We start from the raw sequence: 23,900 nt of genomic DNA, 5'->3' as shown, positions 1-23,900 counted from the left end.
GGTGATGCTCTGTATTCTTGGTGCTTTGGGTGGGGGGGGCAACAGTGGGAGGGCTTCTAGTGTCCTGGCCCCACTAATAGACCTCCTAATGGCACCTATTATTTTTGGCCACTGTGTGACAGTGTTGGACTGCATGGGCCATTGGCCTGATCCAGCATTGGCTTCTCTTATGTTCTTATGTAGGCACAAAAGGCACAAAATCTTGAGACAGGATCATTAAGTAGCTGGGATATAGTGTAAAGAAATTCTACGATAAATATGGAGCAATAGTGTATACTCATTTCAGTATTTTTCAAAAGCTCTAATAATGAGGGACAGGCAAGACCTCAGTGCCCAGAACAATTGTAGGAATGGTTGTTCTTCTTTAGTGAAAGAAGGGCACATACACACACAAAGAAACAGGAAGTGGAGCTCTAAATAGTGTCATATTAACAGATGCATTGTGAACTATACCAGTTAGTCATGCAGTTATCAATAATGGGCTGCACAAAAAAGACCCAGTTATGGATGCAACCTAAGCACAAATCTAGATGCTACAAAAGAAACAAAAGGATTCCATTTCCTCATATGGTTAATTGGGGGAGGGGGGGCTAGACAAATATTTGCATGGGGGAATTGTTTGGAAAGCATTAACCCATTCTGCACCTATTGATTCTTTTACAAATACTTTTCAATCTAGTCATTTATTAAGGTTTTGCTTTTATCCTGTCACAATCCAAAGCCCCAGAAGTGAACACAAGCGGCGCATGGGGGGGGGGATACCAGCCAGGGGTAGAATATCCCCTCTCATTTGCTTGCTCACCAAACATCACCATTTGCTGGCAGTGCTTTCTCGTGCCTTTTATCTCTGTAAATGTAGAGTTGGGATGATATATTTGGCAAAATAATATCCAAGAGTCTGTTGTATGCATGAAACAAGGCTCATGCGGAGATGTGTGTGACATCTTTCCTTCAGGAGAAATATTCTTCTCATTACAAGGTTTCAGATGTACAGGGCTGAAATGGGAATTTTATTTTTATTTTTTCATTTGTCTCAGCCTTATTGAAAGCATCACCTCTACATTACTAGAGCCTAAGATATGTTCAAGTAGAATGCAGAAAATAATGCATTAAATTTCAGTCTTCATAAATTGGATGTTAGAGAGTCACAATTAAGGTGCATGTCCCTAATACACCATTTCTTTATTTTCTCCTCATTGACAGGTCCCTGATGGTGCCTCCCTAGCTATGAGTTTAACTGATAAGAAAGATACCACTCTAAGTAGAGGTAAGTTTCCTTCACCAGTAGTCATGGATTATGTTTTGGGTTTCACAGTTTCTTTGTTGGTTTTCCCCAGAGTGGAAAATCAGATTATGCATTCCAAATCACTACCTGACTGTGCTGAGCTAGGCATGACAGTCATATTTTAAAAATTATTTTACAAAATTTATCCTGCATCATTTGTCCCAACTTTTTTTTGCTGTACAAAATGTACCCATGAAGGCTGCAAAGCTAAAACAGAAGACTGGTATGTGTCAGTGAAGAGGGATTTAACTGTCCCTCATACTATTTCCTTGCTAAAAGTCATCTCATCCCCCTTCAGAGTTGTTGTTGTTGTTGTTGGCCTGTGGAGGGGCTGTGGCTCAGTAGCAGAGCATCTGCTTGGCATTAAGGTCCCAGGTTCAATCACCAGTGTCTCCAGCTAAAAAAGGATTGGGTAGGAGGTCAGGTGAAAGACCTCTGCCTGAAAACCTGGACAATCGCTGCCCAGTGTGAGCAGTCAGTACTGACCTTGGTGGACCAAGGGCCTGATGCAATATAAGGCAGCTTCATGTGGAGGCCCCTATACCGCATTCAGCAAAAAGTAGCTTATGGGTATTGATATTTATTTTTAAAAGAGCATCCAAAGGGAAGGGGGTTACTAATTCCTTCAGCCCTGCACTGGTCTGCCTCTTCAGTTTACAGCCTCCATAGGAAACAAGAGTTCCTATGAAAAGGGAGAATTTGATATACAACATATATATTTAAAACTGACCTTAGTGGATCTGAGGTTGTTCTTTATCTTATCCTCCCATTTCTCCAGCACAGAAATTTCAGGGTAGACTTACAAAGGGGTTTGCTTCAAAACTGTGGAACATCATAACATGGGGAAACACTAGAAAAGAGTAAGAGTCCAGTAGCACCTTTAAGACTAACAAAGTATGTGGCAGGGTGTGAGCTTTCGTGTGTCACTGAAGATCTGAAGAAGTGAGCAGTGACTCACAAAAGCTCATACCCTGCCACATATTTCGCTAGTCTTTTAGGTGCTACTGGACTCTTGCTCTTTTCAGCTGCTACAGACAGACTGACACACGGCTACCCACCTTGATCTGTCTTCACGGGGAAACACTGCAACACACTTGTGTGCAGACTCCGAGACCTGGCCCTCTTTGTCTCTGGACTGTATTCATAGCCGCAGGTTCAAGGTGGTTAGATCTTCCTTGCAACAAGGCTGTGATTCTGCCTGTGGGTGAGGCAGCTGATTTTGATTGATTCTTTGAGCTGTGGGGAGGACCCAGCTCCCGTCTTCTCAAAGGCAACAGGCAAGCACTAGAGCCCTGGCCTGGAAACCTCATCTCCCTCTCTCTTTTTTCTTGCTTTGCCTTCCTTCTGGTCCAGACTGCTTTTCATGGGTGTGCTCTTTCTGGGAAGGTGTGTACACTATTTCTCTTTGGCAAAAAGGAGGTGGAATTTCTCCCCCGGAATGCATTGCCAGGTCCAGATTTGTTTTATTTCAGAAGCCCACATCATCCTGATCCCTTCCAAAAAAAACACAAGAGCCAGTTTGGTGTATTGGCTAAGTGTGCGGACTCTAATCTGGGAGAACCGGGTTTGATTCCCCACTCCTCCATTCGCAGCTGCTGGATGACCTTGGGCAAGCCATAGTTCTCTCAGAGCTGTTCTCTCAAGGATAGTTCTGGAAATTTTAATGTTGTATATGCTATTAAAGGTTTATTGATTGATAGTTCTGGAAAGAGTTCTCTCAGCCCCACTTACCTCACAGGGAGGGGAGGGGAAGGGGAAGGGAAAGGAGTTTGTAAGCCACTCTGAGACTCCAAGTGAAGAGTGGGGTATAAATCCAATCTATTCTATTCTTCTGTTCTATTCCTGAATCCTGGGTTAGTAAGTTCCAGCAACACTGTAATGCAATTCCATTACAATGTGGAAAGATCCAGCAGCAACTCTAGTATGTTCGTCTTGGGAGAAGTGCTGTTTGTGCATTTTCATATGTGAAGCTTACAGCTCATTCTTACTTCATTTGGGTTCGTAATGCAAATGTAAATACTATATTAGCCAAAAAGTTCATTTGCATTACAAATGCTTCTCCTCCACTTTCTGTGCTACACTAACAGTTGAGGAAACATTCGTGTAAATAGCACGAGAGACTCTTAAAAGTGATGTAGGCCTGGCATGTGAAGGTGCCCTTTGTTTTTCTGTTCAAGGTGAAGACATTTATGGCGCTATGAAAAAATCTTGTCGTCTAGAAATAATCAGCCATCATGACATTGCTTTGTTTGTAACTAGGACTTTCAAGATCCACATCTCTCCAACAGCCACAGTGATTTAGCTGCAGTGATTTATGTCACTGAATCCTACCATTCATCTCAAAGCCTTCAACATCCTCCACGAAACTGAGCAGGATTGATGGCTAGACAAAGAGACAGAAAGGCGGAGCAGAGACACTTAGTGCCCTGTTCTCTGCAGTGCCTGACATTCTCTGAATGGCAGCCAGCAGTCTGAAAGGGGGGGGGGATCAGTATCCAAAGAGTAGTGAGGAGGAGTATTTTTGGCAGAGCTGGAATAGGGGCTAGGCCTGGAGCTATCCATAAATGTAACATAGCTCTTGCCTTGAGACTAGTCGCTGTGAGGTCATTCTCTTCACTATTGCTAAATAGGCTTGTTTGTTGAACTTTGTACTTGAAGGGCTGTCATCTTTTTTCCCCTGTGTGTCACAACCACTCTGCTAATCTCCACCCACCTCAGACACTATGTAGAATGGCTTTTAGCTGAGTAAGTGGCCTGCAAATAGGTATGTTAAAGTTTCAGCAGTCACCGTGGTACTTTGTGAGTGAAACTTACAAACAAAATACCCTGTTTCCCCGAAAATAAGACTTACCCCAAAAATAAGCCCTAGCAGGATTTCTATGCATTTGTGGGATAAGCTCTAGTGTGTCTTCTTGAGAAAAAATAAATATAAGACAGTGTCTTATTTTCGGGGAAACATGGTAGTTCACAGTACTGCCTGAAAGAATCTTAAAGGTCTCTACAAAAGTGCTGCTCTGCTTTTTTTGTGGCAAACAGAGTCTCAAAAGGTTCATTTGTTTGGAATATATGGACATCTGGAAAGAAAATTCATAACTGCCTCCCTTAGGACAGAGCAGTGGTCTTCGACCCATGGATCTGGATTAGGCACACACACAAAATCGGTATTTTTTGGATTCGAGTATACCAAATCTGAAAAATATCGGTATATACTGATATTCTTGAATCCCAGTATTGGTATAATATTGGGCTTTGGGAAATAATCAGTATTGCCAAATTTATTCAGATCCATAGCTTCTCTTACTTCCCCGAGTGGCAGCACACCTCAGGAATGGAAGGAAACACATTTAAAGAGACTGTGGTCTCTTTAAATACCTTCCCTTCCCTTGCTGAGGTGTGCTGCCGCTACAGTGCAATTCAGGGAGGGAAGGGAAGGTATTTAAACTTTAATTCCCTTCCCTTGCTGAGGTGGGCTGCCGTTGTGGCACAACTTAAGGATGGAAGGGAAGGTATTTAAACTTCAAATACATTCCCTCCTCAAGTTGTGCTATGGTGGCGGCACACCTCAGTGAGGGAAGGGAAGGCTTTAAATGCCTTTACTTGGTGATGCATGCCCCTGCCATGGTGCAACTCAGGGAGGGGAGGAGAGGGAAGGCATGCATGTGGCTTGGCTTTACAAAAGCCATTTAAAGATGGGTGAACTCGTGCCACTTCGGCTGAGCCCAAATAGAAGCCGAATAATATCAGCTTTTATTCTGGCTCAGCTAGATCAGTAGCCAAATCAGATTAGAAAATCTGATTCGTCTGAATAAATCCCTGAAAAATACTGATAAGGTATTTTTCAGACATTTATTTGGCTCGGTATATACCAAGCGCACACCCTTAGTCTGGATCTTCAGGTAGGTCATGAAGCCCCACCTGCCGGGTCATGAGCCCCTGTAGAGTTGCCATATTTCTTTTTGCTGCTTTTTGACAGTTTGGTGTAGTAGTTAGGAGCACGGACTCTAATCTGGGAGAACCAGGTTTGATTCACTGCTCTTCCACATATAGCTGCTGGCATGACCTTGGCTCAGTCACAGTTCTCTCAGACCTGTTCTGAAAAGACCAGCTCTTGAAATAGCTCTCTCAGCCCCACCTACCTCACAGAGTGTCTGTTGTGGGGAGGAGAAGGGAAAGGAGATTGTAAACCACTCTGAGACTCCTTTGGTTAGTGAAGGGCAGGGTATAAATCCAATTTCTTCTTCTTCTTCTTTGGAAGGACTGCTAGTGAGTTTGTGTAGAGGGCAGTAGTGCTATGTCACTGGCCTCTCTGCATGCATGGTGAGAGGAGCTGTAGGATGGTGAGGCAAGGTCCTTCACTGGTGGAGAGGATTCCTCTGTGACTCTGGACCTTGACTTGTTCCTCACTATGATGCATTTCCATGCCTGGCTTGTACTTCCTGTCCTCATTCCTCTTGGAATTTTCCAAATGTTTCCAGCTTTTTATGGACCTTCACATCTCTATACTAGATACAAGATAAGCCTATTTCATTTTCCTCTCTAATAAATGCTTGTCCTTTTTTGTGTCTGTTACGAGCAACCATCCTTAATTAAGCATCTGCAGTATAAATGGAGTGCTAAAATAACACTGAATACTGCAGTATTGTGCAAACAAATAACATTGATTATTCAAGTATAAATGATTACAAAATTACAAGATTACAATAATAATTCCTATGATATCATTAACAGATGACGAAATTCTCCGGAGTTGGTTTTCGTTTCGTTAGAACTTCTTCTGACATCCAACTACATAAAGATGTGTCTCCATAGGATCAATCCCATTCCAAATGGATTCAACAATTCACAGAAGAGCATAACATTCATTCCTTGTATTCCTCAAACCATAGTGCAAATTGACTAGCCTGCAAATTGACTAGCCCACAATTTGCTCTTCTGTGAATCGTTGAATCCATTTGGAATGGGACTGATCCTATGGAGACACATCTTTATGTAGTTGGATGTCAGAAGTTGTTCTAATGAAACGAAAACCGACTCCGGAGAATTTAGTCATCTGTTAATGATATCATAGGATTATTGTAATCTTGTAATTTTGTAATCATTTATACTTGAATAATCAATGTTTTGTTTGCACAATATTGCAGTATTCAGTGTTATTTTGGCTAATTGTACTGCAACCCCACCAGTGCCTGAACGTATAAATGGAGTGCATCACATCTGACTGGCCGCATATTTCATCGGTCCTTTGCTGTAGGAATCCTGAGTGAAATGAATAAGCCCAGCCTTCCTTTGTGTGTGTTGATGGGGCAGTGGTGGTAGAATAGTCCTAGATTCTACTTTTCACATTACATGCATTTTCTTATTGTATTCCTACCCCTGAAGGCTAATGCAATGGAAAAAAAGAGGCTACACATAGATGCAGCAGTTTTACCTGCCGCCAGATAAATGTCACTAAGTAGATGGTGAGGAATCTGGGATCTGTAATCCCTTCTTTTCCAGTTAATCAGATCTGATTCTCCCCAAAGTTCTGTTCATGCAGTTTCCAAGGAGCTGACAAATGTTCAGCAATGAAGAGCAGCCAAGGCCACACACAGCTAGTCTGTAATCTCACCATTGGAGAACAGAACACTGGAAGCCAATTTCTACATTCCCATCTCAGTTAAACCTGCCTCAGGTTCTCCAATTACAAGACACAAATTTCACTATCAGAAACCATGGAGAGATCATCTGAGTTAGTGAACGTTTCATTAGCTAATGTTACTTGTGTTCCATGCACAGTAATTATACTATGTGTTATTACTACTCATTGGGTTGGATTCAGCAATGTGCAAGCAGAAACATAGACTTAGCGCAGTTCCACTTGCATAAGGTCATGTGCAACACCTATCACCAATATATATGATAGTGCCCAGAAATTGGTTTCAGAAGATCATAAGCAAACAGAAACACAACCTGGGATACAATAAGGGATCTGTCAAGGATGGGCAAGTGGGCATCAACATGGCAAATGGGGTTCAATGTGGCCAAGTGCAAGGTGATGCACATTGGAGCCAAAAATCCCAAATATAAATACACATTGATGGGGTCTGAACTGGCAGAGACTGATCAAGAGAGAGATCTTGGAGTTGTAGTGGATAACTCACTGAAAATGTCAAGACAGTGTGTGACTGCAATAAAGAAGGCCAATGCTATGCTGGGGATTATTAGGAAGGGTATTTCAAACAGATCAGCCAATATCATAATGCCCCTATATAAATCAATGGTGCGACCTCATTTGGAATACTGTGTGCAGTTCTAGTCACCACACCTTAAAAAGGATATTATAGCTTTGGAAAAAGTGCAGAAAAGGGCAACTCGAATGATAAAAGGGTTGGAACACTTTCCCTATGAGGAATGGTTAAAGCGCTTATGGCTCTTTAGCTTGGAGAAACGACGACTGAGGGGTGACATGATCGAGGTTTATAAGAGTATGCATGGGATAGAGCAGGTAGAGAAAGAGGTACTTTTCTCCCTTTCTCACAATACAAGAACTCGTGGGCACTCCATGAAATTGCTGAGCGGTCGGGCTAGAACGGATAAAAGGAAGGACTTCTTCACCCAAAGAATGATTAACACATGGAATTCACTACCACAAGAGGTGGTGGCGGCTACAAGCATGGACGGCTTCAAAAGGGAATTAGATAAACATATGGAGCAGAGGTCCATCAGTGGCTATTAGCCACAAGGTATAGATAGGGACTCTGGGGCAAGTGATGCTCTGTCTTCTTGGTGCGTGGGGGGGTCAACAGTGGGAGGGCTTCTAATGTCCTGGCCCCACTGGTGGACCTCCTGATGGCACTGGTATTTCTGGCCACTGTGTGTCACAGAGTGTTGGACTGGATGGGCCTTTGGCCTGATCCAACATTGGCGTCTCTTATGTTCTTAATAAGTTTGACTTAATGCATGCGGCTACCCCGGTCTTTTTCTTGCATTTCCACTTTCATAAGAGATCTAAAGCAAGCAGAAATTTTGCGCTGCATCCGACACAGTATCCTTAGGAACAGCAGAATTATCCGAACATTCTTTCTAAATAGCAAACTGAGTCCGTTTCTTCATTTTCTCAAATCTTTTTTTTTTCTCCTTCAGTGAAAGATTTGGACACTGAAAAATACTTTCATTTGGTGAGTATCTTATTCCAAAAGCAGTTGGGGATAATGACTCTTCCCCTGTGGGTGGGCCAAGCATATTCTCCTTAGGGGCTCATTTTCTTCTTCACTCCTCTGGCTCCCCTTTATTTGGGAATTGGACCCATACATCAAGAAAGCGTGTGATTGACGTGGCACATGCTAATTAAATAAACTCCATCAATGTATGCGCCTATCACAACACTTAAACAAGGCTGTAGAAATAATTGTTTCACCAGAATGCTTTGGTGGGTGGGAGGCAGGCTGACCCAGTCCAATGAAAGTTGTCAAGGAGTTTTGTTAGGAAACAAGCCGCTGCTGTCCTCCCCCACCTTACAGCAGTTTAGCAATGTACAACCAAAGGGCAGTAATGCTGAACATAGTTTATCATCAAAGGCAAACCTTGGAATGCTTTCCATATGTACAGCGTATGCAGACTGATACATTTGTCAACTGGCCAGCTTGTTGGCCAACAGTCAGACCCACTAAGGAGAAAGGGGTAGGGCGATTGAGACCCGTGCGGTCTCTGCATTGTTTGCATAATAAGATAATAATTGAACACATTCTGTTTGGCAGGGTGAAGGGGGAAACTCCATTTTTTTTGTCTTGATCACAGTCTTGCATATATCTTTCTAACATACTTTACCTTTATAATGATTGCCAATTACCAGAAGGGAAAAGAGTATTGTGTCTGCTGATGTTTCAGACAGCTGAGTTCTTTATAAATTGAATGTAGAGCAAACATATTTGCTCATTAAAGGGGGGGAAAGGAATCAAGCATCACAGCTGGCAAATAGTGCAATTTATTTTTAATATTGTTTCAGTGTTCATAATCTAAATGGTCTGGTTTACAGCATGGAGTATCATTCTTTCTCCCCTCTCTTTTATTATCTTTTGTAACACAAATGCTTTGTTGTCAGCTTTAAAAAGTTAATTTTCAACCATATATAATCCTGGTCGCCCCCCATTAGGTTCTTCCCACGGATGAACTGAATGAAAATAAGAAATCTCATCGGCAGAGTCATAGGAAAAAAGTCCTTCCTGAAATCTACCTGACCAGATTGCTCTCCACAAAGGTAAGAGACATTCTGGCCCCATGGGTGGGAAGAGCAGCAACTGTCTTCTAGCAACAGTGGCAGGAATCAACCCATTTTGCAGCTGTCTCGTTATCAAATCCCAGAGGAGAGACAGCGTGTCACACCGGTTAGTGTGTTGAACCAGGGAGACACTTACTTGGGAGCAACTTTAGGATGCAGTCCTGTCCAGTGTTCCCTCTAAGCTGAGTTGGTGTGAGCTAGCTCACAATTTTTTAGCCTCCGGCTCACACATTGTTCTCTTAGCTCAGGGAGGATTATTATCCAGTCCAGAGCAAACTAATGTATGCAGTAGCCAAATCACCTGCCCGCTCACAACTTTAATGCTGGTAGCTCACAAAGTAGAATTTTTGCTCACAGGACTCCACAGCTTAGAGGGAACATTGGTCCTGTCCATACCTACTTGGAAGCAGGCTCATTGAAGTCTGTGTGATTTTACTGCTGTGTAGGAATTTATTAGGCTGCTTTCACAGGGAATATTTACAGGGAGGGGTTTGGCCACATCTGTGTAATAATTCACATTAAAGAGACTGTCCATGTTGGAATTTTTGTGTGCTTTTGTGCTTTCAGAATGGGCACTCACCTGGAACAAATAACGATCCCTTTTAGGTGACGAGGCACAAAAGGTTTTGTAAACTGGGAAAGATTTTGAGTTGATATTTATCCTTCAGGGACTCAGGCTGGAACTACATATTATGGGCCAAGGCTGCTTTTTCTGGACTTTTTGTATTTTGTACCTTGTTTTTAAGAATTGTTTTGTGATGTTTTTATTGTAACCACTTTGAGGTCCTTGGCTGGAAAACTTCATATAATTAAATTAAAACTGTGTGCAATAAATCCCTCATGCTCATGGCCACTTTTGTTGGCTAGTGCATTTGGTAGGGGGGGGTAACAGGAACTGGGAAAGGAGGGAAGAGGATGTTTAACTCTCACATTGCCTGCCACTTCCTCCCTACAAATACATCCTCCTGAAGCCGCTTTTCCTCAAGGGTTTCTAGGGCCTAATCTGATGCTCTGTAGGGTTTGGAGAAGCATTGGGAAGAGAGTTGCAGGGGGAAAGGGTTGTCTACTGCCCCACCTCCCTTTTCCAAGTCATCCCCTCCCAAATCATAGCTGCCTATTGGGAGCAGCTGTTACACTTTTGGTACATGACTTGTTATATAACATGCATTCTCCCCGCCCCCCCGCCCCCCAGTGTACTGACAAATTAATATGTGTGTCCTAGCTTGGTATGTGTTTCAAAAAATATAATTAGATATAATGGAGGGGGAGGACCTTTCAGACACTTGTATGTCAAGAAATTCTACTTTTTGCATTGTTGCCTAAATGGCATCAGTATTCTTTAGGAAATGTGGTTCTGTCTGTAGTGAAGGTATGTCCTGCACTTAACAGTGATGGAGAACAATGCTGACGTCATTGGAGCTCAACCTCAGAAATCTAGTACAGCATCAGCCCTGCAAAGTGTGGGATTCTCTGGCTCAGTGGGACAGAAGAGTTCAGCCTGGATTGAGATTTAAGACCCACTTAAAGCATCAGTATTATTGCTCTTAACAAACTTGGACACAGGGCTTGGCTTTAAGCCAGTCTGTAATTCCATTGCTTTGTAATTCATAATTGGAGCAGAGATCATAAGAGTTGCCAGGGGTCTGTAGCTTTTCTCACTGTTTACCACACAGAATAATCACAGATGTGCTTTTGGATTCCAGCAACAGAGAAGGAGAGTCTCAGTGCCAAAAGAGATTAAATGCAAACTAAGTGAATTATATTACTATGCCGAGAATTAACCCATTCTCTCCTATCAGATCTGTTTTGATATCCCCTTCACTCAGCCATTTTCCAGTGAGCTTTCTTCAACTGTGTTGGGGGGAGGGGAAACAGTAATCTCTTAATGCCTTAGACCACTATATATTCTGCTTTCTTAGACCAATTTTGAATGTTCTTGTTCATCAGGGCACACTTCAGAAATTCCTGGATGATTTGTTCAAAGCCATTCTAAGTATCCGAGAGGACAAACCACCCGTGGCTATCAAGTATTTCTTTGATTTCCTGGAAGAACAATCAGAGAAACGGGGGATCTCTGATCCAGACACCTTGCACATTTGGAAAACCAATAGGTTGGGGAAATAATATCCTTTTTAAACTTTCACAAATTATACTGTTAAAGACCTGAGACTCTAGAAATATGTAAAAAGAATTGGAGGATTAAGGGTGTGGGACAAGGATAATCATGTTAAGTTGAGAGCAGCTATCATCAGTTTTAATGTACAAAGGTGGAGATGCAAAAACAGCTCATGGGCGGGGAAAGAAGAATCTGATAGTAATTCTGAATGTGCTCCTGAGCAAGTGACACTAATTCTAATGGGAGTTTCTCAGGAAAATGTATGTACTGCAAATTGGTGAGGAGGAGGGGGGGGCAGAAATAGCTTCGGGAACTGTTCAGTAGGGGAAACTGTGTGCTGCTCAGAGATTATTAAAGAGATGCCTTTTAAGTTGTCACAGAAAAAACAACCATTCTAGCTCCAACTTGCAAAAAATAAAAGTAAGTTGGGTGTCAGCAAATATTCAAATAGCTGTAGGTTAGCATGAACATTTGAGAAAATACATCCAGATCTATAGATTTTTTTTCCTGCTTGACAAGTGTAGACAGGCTTATTAAAGGTGAGAAGCAGAGACAGTTGGTTGCCTGGTCCAGTTTGACAGTAATCATTTTTTTCCTGTCGGTTATTGTTGATATGTCCTAAACAAATAGCTGCTCACATTAGCACTCACAGGGGTCAGATGTGATGGCAGTTCTGGTTTGAAAGCCAAGAGATTAATGAACTCTGGCAGCCTCTGTGGGTAAAAGGAGATGTATACATAGAAACTTGGGCTGCTGTTCTTTGTGCTGTAGTCATTTCATGGCACATCATTTTCCAGGCAGCCAGTCAGACACCTTTGCCAACTCTAATATAACTTCAAGCAGATAAATATCTGTGCTGGCAAAAAGACAGAATAGTTAGAATCCAGGAAGAGAGAACAAAGGAGCCCTTCAAAAGCTATCTCAAAGGAACAATCCTATCAGTCCCTCACCCGGTTGCATTCAGATCCTGCAGTTGTTGACCAATTAGATTCTGTAGGTAAGAAATAAAGATGATGTGTTCTAAAGGCCTCACTGTGGTGAGACTCCAAGAACAGAACATCATTGTTACCCACCTTGGGTCTCAATATATTAGAAGAAAAGTGAGCTTACAAATACTTTAAATAACTATTTTAGGTAAATAAAACTACATGAGTAGATTAAATAAGAAACACATATAGCCCTGACCTGGATAGCTCAGATCTCGGAAGCTAAGGAGGGTCGACTTTGGCAAGTACTTGAATGGGATAACCTCCTTGAAATGCGAAGGCAGGGCAGGCTTTATTCAGCCACCTCTCTGAATATCCTCCAGGCCCCCAGTAGAGGTCAGTCACCAGAGGTTGCCATGACTTCCAGGTGCACACACACAGACACACGCACATATTTTAAAAAATACAAAAAATACCCCCCAAAAGAAACACATATGTAACAGATGTTATAACTGGAAACGTGAAATTTTGTATGAGCCTGTTCCTACCCATGAGTCAGTATTGTGCTGTAATTTGCTGTAATTTGCCTCATGAAACGCACATGCATCTCAAGGTAAAAAAGGCATACCTATTCCAGATTTTGTAAAATCAGTACCAGCTTTATATATTCAGCTAAGGCACTTGCTATGGTGAGAGAGAGAGAGAGAAACATAGATTTGCAGAAAAGTAATGGTTTGGCCTATGTGCTCCCAAAATTAAATACACTCAACAACCACAAAATTCTGAGGTACAGTCTTTGAGATTTCTGCAGTTATTGAGTATAAGTGTTCTGGCTTTAGTATATTTAAGTGAGCCTTCGTTAACTGTAATGTTTATCAGCATTCCAGAATTCCATGCACTTGGCCTAAGTTCTAGATGGAGCTATAGGTTGGAAGATGCGCAGAAAGGGGATCAGACAGCACTATCACATAGACAAACAGTACTGTCCTAAACAGAGTTACAACCTACTAAACCCATTGAAATATTTGGGCTTGTGCCTGAAACTGTGGCATGTGAGTGGGGTGCATGAGTATTATGAATGGGACTATGTATGAGAGAATGGGAAAGAGAAACAAGAGGTGTGACAAACACATCTGTGAAATGTGTCACAGCCCAAATGATGGCTGAAGCACTTTTCAGTTACATTGTTTTCCCTCTTCCTTTTTAAAATGCCATTTTGTTTATGTTTTACTATTTTCAACACCCTATAATTGAGAGACAGATAATTGTAATAATCACCCCTGCTTTGTGTTTACCCCTGCAGCCTACCTCTGAGGTTTTGGGTCAACATTCTGAAAAACCCACAGTTTGTCTTTGACATCGACAAAACTGATCACATAGATGCTTGTCTCTCTGTAATAGCCCAGGCGTTTATCGATGCCTGCTCCATCTCTGATCTGCAGTTGGGCAAGGTATATAATTACCAATCATTTTTATGTTTCTGTCCCTCACAAAATGTCTTTATTAGTTTTGCAACTGGTATCAGTTTAGCCAGACACACAATGGGAACTATTTACAATTGCAGGCTAACAAAAAAAACTGGGCAAAATGTTGAAAGACTGTGATTTTAAGGATGGATACATAGTTTTTCCCACTTGATTAGTATTAAATGTAGCTTTGCCAGATGAAATCAGTACTATACAGTAGAGCCCCCCCACCATTTTAGAGGGAATGGATGGTGCTGAACTCTTGGCATGAATCCCTAATAAACAGCCTAACAGATCAGCTAAAGGAATGATCTTCCAAATGTTTTTATATACAAAAGGTGTATAACTCATTTTACAATTTTACCAGAATAGCTCTGTGAGAGAGCTTATTTTCAGCATGAAGTCTTTAATTTATTTCAATTTTCTTTTGTTTCTATTTCAAGGGTCACTTCATCAGATTCTAGTTAGAAAACATTAAAGGAGTGATACCAGGTTGAAATGCTGATTTAAAATTATTTCCACTCTGTTGAATTTATTTATTTATTTATTTATTTATTAGATTTATATGCTGCCCTCCTCGCCATGGTGGGCTCAGGGCGGCTCACAACATAGGTATAAATATACATTAAAACTCCAACATAAACAACATTAAAATAAGTTTAAGTATAAAACCGTAGTTACACAGCACATGATGTTATTACAAGATGGCGACATTCTGTTATAACTGAATGGCCACCTCCAGGCTCCTGCCAAGCTGTTAAACTTCCAGAATTAAATACTGTCTCTGGGTTTTTTTGAGTGACCATTTGTAAGGCTGTTCTGAGATTGGCCTTTTCATGTGAAATGCTGTTTTGGGCATTGGTGTTTTATGCCTGCTTGATTGTATGAACCATTTAAAAAGTATACAGTGCATTTTGAAGACACAAGCACCTCTTCGCTTGCTACCTGCTGAATTATTTTACAAATATAAACAGAGAGAATCATCTCATTATTAGTATTTGTCACACCTATTCTACTTCCCTCAAAGTGGCAGTGGGGGGGGGTATATATCCTCCGTCCTCTTCTTCTTTCTTCCTCAGCTGACTATGCAATGTTCTAACGGAGTTCAGAAGATTTCCTGGCCCCTTGAACCTTAATCCTGATTTATGACATGAATCTTTTAATGCCACAACTGTTAACTACAACAAAGGCCTGTTTGGCATTGTTCCAACTTTTTTTCTAAATTGCAACCAAACAGGAACATTTTGCATTCTTTCTTCATGTTGAGGACTATGCTTTGTTTCTCTCATTTTGAATAAATCTCTTTTTTTAAGGTTATAGAGCTTTGAGTATTCAAAACATTTTACCCAACGTCTGCAGAGAGACGACCTTACCGTTTGGCTTATATTTTAAAAGTGGTAGCTCACAGCATCTATGCTGGAATGGGCTCAGGAGTCCTGGGCTCTCTCACTTTTCTTCCCACGGCTTGTTCTCAGGCCTCCGGAATGGCCTCAGTAAGAAATAATAATTTCAGTGGAGGCAAAACAGATTTGAACAGGTTTACTCATGCAAGTAATTCTTGCACGGTTCAGAAGGAAACTTTCTGTCATAGAAGGTATGCAGCAAGGAACACTTTCTCCATATCAGCCAGGTTCAACTGGAGATCGCTTACTCAAGTAATCTCCTGTAAACCAGGTAAAGGTTTAAGGCTAAAACACCGTTAAAGCTAAAGTTTATTACTATAAATACTCACAGTTAACTAGTGTAGTTGTCTAGGGGACTGGGCAGTACAGTCAAGGAAGATAAGAACGCAGTTATGCTATGGAAACCTGTGCATACGTCTTCTAGATCAAGGACAGACTATTCAGCAAGGCCCCATCCAGCTTCTTCTCTTGTTCATACATAGGCTTCTGCTTTTCCTCCCTGTATGTTGATTCAGGTTCAAGTTCAATCTCTAAAATAGAAAGTGACTGTGTGTGTCCTTCTTTATGCCTCTCCTGATTTTGGTGTTGACACTGAAACTTTCCAGCATAAATACATTTTATTAGAGTGTTGTAAATCACATCTCTCCCAGTGCTGGCACACACATACAGTGTGTGTGATAGAAAGCTGCAGGTTAGGGAAAGGTCACCTGTGATGTGATTCACCACAGTTGAGCCATTCCACTCCTCAGCGGAAGCACAGGGAATCGCTTTGCCAGGGTTAATATGGGGGTAAAGTTGTAATGAAAGGTAAGAGTTGTGTGTTTGGGGGGTTTTGTCAACTTTCCCCCCCATCTGTTACAAAGTGCCTACAATTTTTCATTGTCAAACTGTAAATTAGGCTACAGTAGGTCAGCTGAGGTCAGACAGCAGATGGAAATGTTTTCAGAAATACAATAGCATAAAAGAAGGCATCGTGTGTTGAGCAAAGTGGGAGAAACAAATCACTAGCATCAAAATAAAGTTTCATGTGCACGCAGCATGTCTGTCTTCATAGGCCCATTCTTGTTCTTTTGCTGGGATTAAAAAGCCCCTAATTTAAATGTCACCTGTTGTGTTCTAGTGAGTTTAGCCAGAGGGATCTTCTCTCTTTTGTTCCATGCTAGTCTTCCTGCTTAATCCACAGTAGGTAAGAGGAACACTGCTGGACTGAGAAATGGAAATGGGAACCGATGTGGTCACTCAGTTTTTGTATGTGCTTACAATTTTCCAGCTCTTACTGGAGTACTAAAAGTCATCTTTTCAGTGCTAGATCTGTTGATGCAATTGTATTTTTCAAGCAGAAGGAAATACAGCTTCTTAATTTACATACCTAACTTGATAGAAAAGGAAACAATCATTACCCTCTACAATCAATGAAATATTGATTGATTCTCTCTGTGTTTTACCCATTAGGATTCACCTACTAATAAACTGTTGTATGCCAAGGAGATTCCTGAATACCGAAAAATAGTGCAGAGATATTATAAACAGATTCATGACATGCCACCTCTTAGTGAACAAGAAATGAATGCACACCTAGCAGAGGAGTCCAGGGTAAGAAATCAGCTCTTCTATAGTGGGTCTACACCAGAATATTTCTATACCTTTTTGTACATACTGTGCCAGGAACAGCACAACATTCTGGAGTCTGGGAGCAAAGAGTTTTAGTCACATCCAAGAAATAAAAATAATTATTTCAAATGTACGTAAAGATCCCGTAAATTTCATAGGAAAAAGATGTCAGCCGATATTTTTTTGAGTAACCTTGGGAAGCAAATTAATCCGTACATGAGCCAAAGCAAGTATATATCATTCAAGTGATTGACCTAGGTCTCATTAGATTCATTTTTGTTTTTCACTGTTCGGAAGTTATGTATGCCACATATTAATTAACTAAGTTAGAAGGGAACCAGAGTTCAAATATGCTGATGTTAGCTTACAGTGAATCAAATTCAAGTACCATTTTAGTGCAATTGATTTCTGTCAAATAGAATAGATTACCCTTTGTATATGTTGATTAGTATTCATCCTGTTTGTTTTGTCCTTTATAGAAATGTCGGAATGAGTTTAACACCAATGTTGCCATGACTGAAATTTACAAATATGCCAAGAGATACCGCAACCAGGTAAGTCACTTCCTGTGTTTGATAGGTGGAGGCAGTTCTCACTATAAGGTACTGATTCTTGTGACCGTGTATTTATATCTACAAACTAATAGCAAAATATGAGGATATTTAAATCCACTGACTGGAGATGTGAACAAGGCAAGACAGGTCTTTCTACAAACCTGAAAAGGGCTCCAGTTTTGCAGAAAAATATGAAATCTTTAAAAAAAACTAAAAACAAGGGGGCAATTAAAAATGATGAAAGGAGCACCTGTAACTGTAAGCAACAGACTCCCTCAGTGGCTGTTGCTAGGCAACCAAAGATTCCACACATGGTTCTATCAGTAAAAGGTAGGGCCCTTTTCAGGCCTGTTTTGGCCTTTGAGAAAGGTCTCATCATGGCCAGGCCTGGCTGGGGTTGCCAGCTCCAGGTTGGGAAGTTCCTGGAGATTTTGTGGTAGAGTGTGAGGAGGGCAGGGTTTGGGGAGGGGACTGGTCTCAGTTAGATATAATGTCAGAGTCTAAAGCAGATATTTTATCCAGGGGGACAGATCTCTGTTGTCTGAAGTTCAGTTGTAATTCTGGGAGATTTCCAGGTCCCACCTAAGGTTGGCAGCAACCTCTTGGTGCCTCGAAACCACCAGACTTGCATGACTCAATTAGGCCTGGCTATCTGCTAGTGTTTGGTAGCAGACACCTTATGAAAACCAGTGTGATATAGCTGTCAGAACTTCAGAGGATGGTCTGAAAAACCCAGGTTCAAATCCCCATCTTGCTGTGGAGGCTCACTGGGTGATTTTGGGCCAATCAGACACTTTTAGCCTGACCTACCATACAGGGCTGTTGTGAGGATAAAAATAAGGAGAGGGAAGTTGGTCCCCCCCCCCCCCCGCAATCTGTGGAGACAGGCAGGGTATAAATGAGGTAAATAAATAACAAATATAGCTGAAGATGGGAGGCAGATAAAAGATAGGCTGGTGAATGGCCGATAAGGAGAGAATGAGGCGGGAAAAGGGCAGAGGATATGGGAATTGCCAGGAGGAGAGGAAAAGGAAATAGTGTGGGTAGGCAGATACAGGGGAAAATGATGTCCCACTCCTACAAGCCCTTGAGGGTTCCCTTCCATACAAGTGGGCTGGCACCACACAACTGGGCCACAGTATTCCTGTGTAGAGTCTCCGGGGGGGGGGGGGGAGCTTAAGACAGAAGGGCAGATAAACATAGGTTGGCTGTTGGGTGGGAAGGAAATAGGGTTGCTAACCCCAGGTCAGGAAATTCCTAGAGATTTGGGGTGTGGACCTTGGGGAAGGTGGGGTTTAAGAAGGGGAGGGACCTTGGAAGGATCTAATGCCATAGACTCCATCCCAAAGCAGCCATTTCCTCCAGGGGAACTAGTGTTGCCAATCTCCAGGTGGGGGTCACCTGGAATTGAAACTGATATCCAGATAACAGAAATCTTTTCCCCTGAAGAAAATGGCTGCTTTGGAGGGTGGACTCTGTGGCATTATACCATGCTAAGGTTGCTTCCTTCCCCAAAACTTGTCCTCCCAAGGCTATACCACCACATCTCCAGGAATTTCCCAACCTGGGGCTGAAAACCTGTAAAAGGCAGCATAAGAAGGAGAGGAGCATTTGTCGGAGCAGCTCCCTTTTGGCATTACCTATTGATAATCAACCAGAGGCTGACTCACTCATCCTCCTTTATTGGTTAGCTCCCAATCAGTGTGATTGGCTCCAGTGGGGGGTGGAGTTTTCCCCCCAAGCTATTTATTTAGGGTTCCTATGAGCAGGCCCCAGCTCTGTGAAGTAGCAGGCCCCACTCCAGTGCTGAAGTGTCCCAGCTCCAGTGACAAAGTATCTGGTATGAAGGAATAAGCAGAAGAGTTTAGCAGACATGTGAGTTCAGCAGCAGGGTAAGGAAGCCAGGGCACTAGTCTCTCCACGTCCCTATAAAGAGTAAGCACAATCAAATCTATATAAATAGGAAATTTATAAAAAGGGGATTTTTAAAAAATAGCAGTTATGAAGATAGAATGCCAGCAAGGGGCTGGGGCTAGTCAATGTATTGCAATGAGTGCAACACGGATGACTATCTGCCAGCTGGACCGAAGTCATGGGTGTGTGCTCAGTGCAAGGAGCTTCTGGTTCTCAGAGAACAGGTCTGTACACTCAAGGCCAAGGTGATTGACCTGGAGAAGCAGGGACAGTCAATTAGTCACACAGATAAGACCCCCGGGGACTTCTTAGATGTGTCCCACTCCAAGAATGGCAGCCCCACCATTGCCAGGGAGCATGAGGGTCAAGGGGAAACAGGGCACGGTGCTGAAGAAAGGAGGAATGTTCCCTCAGAAGGGATCCCCTTCTGCAGTTGGTGAACAGGTATCTTTTCACACCAAGGAACCATTCCTGGGCAGGGAGGGAGGGTGGTTCTTGGTAGTTGGTGATTTGATCCTTAGGCATGTAGATAGATGGGTTGTAAACGCACATACTGACCACATGGTGACTTGCCTGCCTGGTGCAAAGGTAGTGGACATTACATGTGGTCTAGATAGGCTGGTAGACAGTACTGAGGAGGAGCCAGTAGTTGTGGTACATGTTGAAACCAACGATGTGGGGTTTGAGAGACAGCTTAAATATGCAACCAGACAGGTAGCTGCTCTCCAGGGTCTCAGCATGACATCTTTCACATTACCTACAACTTGATCCTTTTAACTAGAGAATGCAGGAATCAAACCTGAGACTTTGTCCATACAACATAAATAGTCTGCCAGTGAACCATGGGCCCTCCTTGAGAACAAATTTGTTGTTGCTTATAGCCAATGAAAACTCATCATTGTTAAGCTATGCATATGAACTACTTAACAACTTGTGAATTTAGAGTATTAGTGGCTCACCACACCTGTTGTTTCCATATTGGAAGGGTCTCCTTATAATGTAAAAGATTGCACAGCATACAGACATTGCTGGCTCAGTCTTCATATGATGCTCAACCATGATCCTGACTTCTGGGGTGATGATTTTGTAACATTATCTCATTGCAAAGCAGAATGGTACTTGATACAGTATTCAACAAGTAATGTCCATGTAGAAGGAATCATCGGGGAGCAAGCCAGGATTAAACCTGGACCAAACCAGGATGTTTGCATTCGCACATTGCACAAAACCTTAAGATTTACTGTGGTTAAAAAAACAAATTTCAGATTCTAGATTCAGTTCTTAGTTTTACAGATGCTAAGCAACCATAGTTAGGTGTGGCCTGCATTCAGACAGTTACACTAACCACAGTTGATTTAATTAAACTGTGCCTTCGTGTGACATCTGGACTAAAGCTGTGCACTTGGGTTTGCAGTGGTTTTGTGTATGAAAAGACAGAGGGAAAATAGATGGGCTTAAACAGCTGGGTGGTTTTAAATTCTTGAGTGGGGAAAAATTAAATAGCAGTGATCTCAAAACAATTGCATATTTCTCACCAGTAATCTTTTAAAATATATATATATATACTAGGAATAAGGCTCGTTGTGGAAATAAATACAATGAGCTCTAGAAAGAGACTCTGGGAGAGTGCCCCAGCCTTCGGCACTCAGTGTCGATTTGCTGTGGCAACCTCAGCAGGGTATAATGACACAGAGTCCACCATTTTCTCCAGGGGAACTGATCTCTGCCATCTGGAGAGCATTTGTAATTCTGAGTGATCTCCAGCCCTCACCTGGAGATTGGCAGCAATGGTTCCCCAGGAGGGAGTGTCTGGTTTGGAGGGTGGAGTCTATGGCCTTGTACCTGTCTAAGGTCCCACCCCTCCTGAAACCTCACCCTCTCCAGGCTCAATGCCTCAAATCTCCAGGAATTTCCCACCTGCAGTTGGCAACCCTATCTCATTCCCAGCCAATCATCAGCCTACCTTTATTTCCCTCTCACTCTTCAGCTTTCCATCTCCCCTCACACACCCCTGCAGCCTCTACCGTGCTCTGAAGCCCTGACTGCTAAGTCACATTGGCTATCATAGTGGAGCTATCTTAGCAGGGCATAAGGACACAGAGTCCACCATTTTCTCCAGTGGAACTGATCTTTGCCATCTGGAGAACTATTGTAATTCTGAGTGCTCTCCAGCCCTCACCTGGAGATTGGCAACAATGGTTTCCCAGGAGGAAAAGTAGTCTTTCTCTGCAGTGGGGACCAAAGCAAAGCATCATTCTCCTCTCCCCCTTTTGACTTGCACAACAACCCTGTGAGGTAGATTAGGCTGAAAGTCTTTGAGTGGTCCAAAATAACCCACTCAGCAAGAACCTGGGTCTAGCAGAGCCTGCTCTGAAGCACTGACTGCTATGCCTAGGGTAGCCAACTTCCAAGTGGAGCCTGAAGATCGCCAGGTATCACAACTGAACTCCAGGGAACAGATCTCTCCCCCCCTAGAGAAAATAACTGCCTGGGAGGGTGGCCTCTATGGCATTCTGTTCAGCTGAGGCTTCTCCCCTCCCACACCCTCGCTTCCATAGACTACCATAAAATCTCCAGGAATCTCTCTACCTGGAGCTGGCAACCCTAGTCAGGACTGGCCCCAATGAGTTTTCTCCCATAGGCCAAAATAGGTGTAGAAGGGTCCTTTTACTGACAGAACCAAGCTTGGTTGCCTAGCAACAAACACTGAGGGGAAAGTAGGGTTGCCACCTCTCAGTAGGAAAATACCTGGAGATTTGGGGGGCAGCGTTGGGGGGGGTGGAAGGACTCAGAAGGGTATAATGCCATAGGGTCTACTCTCCAAAGCAGCCATTTTCTCCAGGGGAACTGATCTCTGTCATCTGGTATCACCTGGTATCACAACTGAACTCCAGACAACAGATCTCTTCCCCCGTCCCCTGGAGAAAGTAACTGCTTTAGAGCATGGCCTCTATGGCATTCTGTTCAGCTGAGGCCTCTCCCCTCCCCAAACTCTGGCTTCCTTGGTGGGGGGTTCCGTTCTGGAAAGTGTTGGCTCAGCAAACCTGGCTTGGAGGCTAAAGATGGTGGGTTTTGTCCCCTGAGGGAATCAATCATCATCTGGCGAGGATAGCAATGAGAGTACCTGTGTTCACCCGAGTAAAGCAACTGTCTTCTGAGGAAAGTTTTGGCAGGTGCCACTTCTGTGGGTGGGACTCAGGCAACACAGCCAGTGGATAGGGACAGCTTCAGAGTGCACATCAGGGAGCCAACTGATTTAGGAGCATGTGGAATGTTCAGAAAGGGCGGGACTCAGGCAACACAGCCAGTGGATAGCGACAGCTTCTGAGTGACACATCAGGGAGCCAACTGATTTAGGAGCATGTGGAATGTTCAGAAAGTGCCACCCCACTACTCAATTATATATAAGGAGATATATATATGTTCCCACAGATTGTGACTGCATTGGACTCCAACCCCACGACAAGACGCACGCAGCTGCAGCACAAATTTGAGCAAGTAATTGCACTTATGGAAGACAACATCTACGAGTGCTGCAGTGAGGCTTAGGCAGCAACCCGGACTTTCTTCTGATTCTAGAAGTGACCTTCTCTACAGTGCACTGTCCTTTGGGGAACACCCTTTCAAAGTATCTGTGTGTCAATATGTAGCCTGTTGTATGTTTATGGTATCTTAAGAAACCGATTCAGTGGTGGGGCTGACCAATCTCCTTAAGCCAATCTGGTGAAATGAGGATTGTCCACCGAACAGCTTGAAATCCCTTATGTGATCTGCACTGCATGACACTTGTAATTTATTTGATCTTTCAGACAGAGGCACAACACTCGGGCTGCCAAATATAGTAGCTTCTTCTAAAGAGCTCCTATGCTTGTTCAAAGCAGCCGTCTTCCTGTTCATTTTCCCAAAGAGACTGTGGTGGCCAGGATATGAAAGCAAAGATGGACTGGCTAGGCAAAAAAAGCAGAGACGCCTTAGGGAATAATAAGAGATGGAGGTTTTAAAAGGCTGTTGAAGCAACTGTAAAATTCCCTCTGACAGTGCCCCTCTTCTTTCTGTGTACTTTAAATTTCAGGGAATCCATTTACTGTACACAGCATGCTGCATTAGATGTATTTTGTGCCTTTTATTTTTGTACTGTACACGTAAACATAGCCACACCTTCATCCAAAGTTGGAAAAAGGTGAGGAACTTGCAGACTAGACAATGCAGTTGCTTCCTAAGTAGTCATGACATGTGAAAGCACTTTACTGTTAACAGAAATGGCTATTAGCTTGCTGGAGGGATCATTATTGTGTAGCAGACAGTGTCAGTAAAAGAACAAATAGTGCAGCTGTTCCCATTTCTCAGAACTTCCCAGATGTTTGTGCA

At 42.7% G+C, this 23,900-nt stretch overlaps 1 protein-coding gene across 1 annotated transcript in view; it reads left to right on the top strand.

Annotated features, from left to right (window-relative positions):
- Window positions 1-23,360, top strand: part of PLXND1 (plexin D1) — a 212,728-nt gene extending 189,368 nt beyond the window's left edge. Inside the window, exons 31-38 of the mRNA XM_015425233.1 lie at window positions 1,204-1,267; window positions 8,408-8,442; window positions 9,417-9,521; window positions 11,490-11,653; window positions 13,888-14,035; window positions 16,906-17,046; window positions 17,544-17,618; window positions 22,965-23,360. Coding sequence (XP_015280719.1) covers window positions 1,204-1,267; window positions 8,408-8,442; window positions 9,417-9,521; window positions 11,490-11,653; window positions 13,888-14,035; window positions 16,906-17,046; window positions 17,544-17,618; window positions 22,965-23,081 — 849 coding nt within the window. The 3' untranslated portion in view covers window positions 23,082-23,360. The remainder of the gene's footprint in view (window positions 1-1,203; window positions 1,268-8,407; window positions 8,443-9,416; window positions 9,522-11,489; window positions 11,654-13,887; window positions 14,036-16,905; window positions 17,047-17,543; window positions 17,619-22,964) is intronic.
- Window positions 23,361-23,900: the final 540 nt, after the last annotated feature.

The sequence above is a fragment of the Gekko japonicus genome, unplaced genomic scaffold (genome assembly GCF_001447785.1).
Source record: "Gekko japonicus isolate JY-2015 unplaced genomic scaffold, Gekko_japonicus_V1.1 scaffold2, whole genome shotgun sequence".
NCBI lineage: Eukaryota > Metazoa > Chordata > Lepidosauria > Squamata > Gekkonidae > Gekko > Gekko japonicus.
The sequence above is the reverse complement of the archived record's forward strand: the minus strand, read 5'-3'. Positions and strand labels throughout refer to the sequence as shown.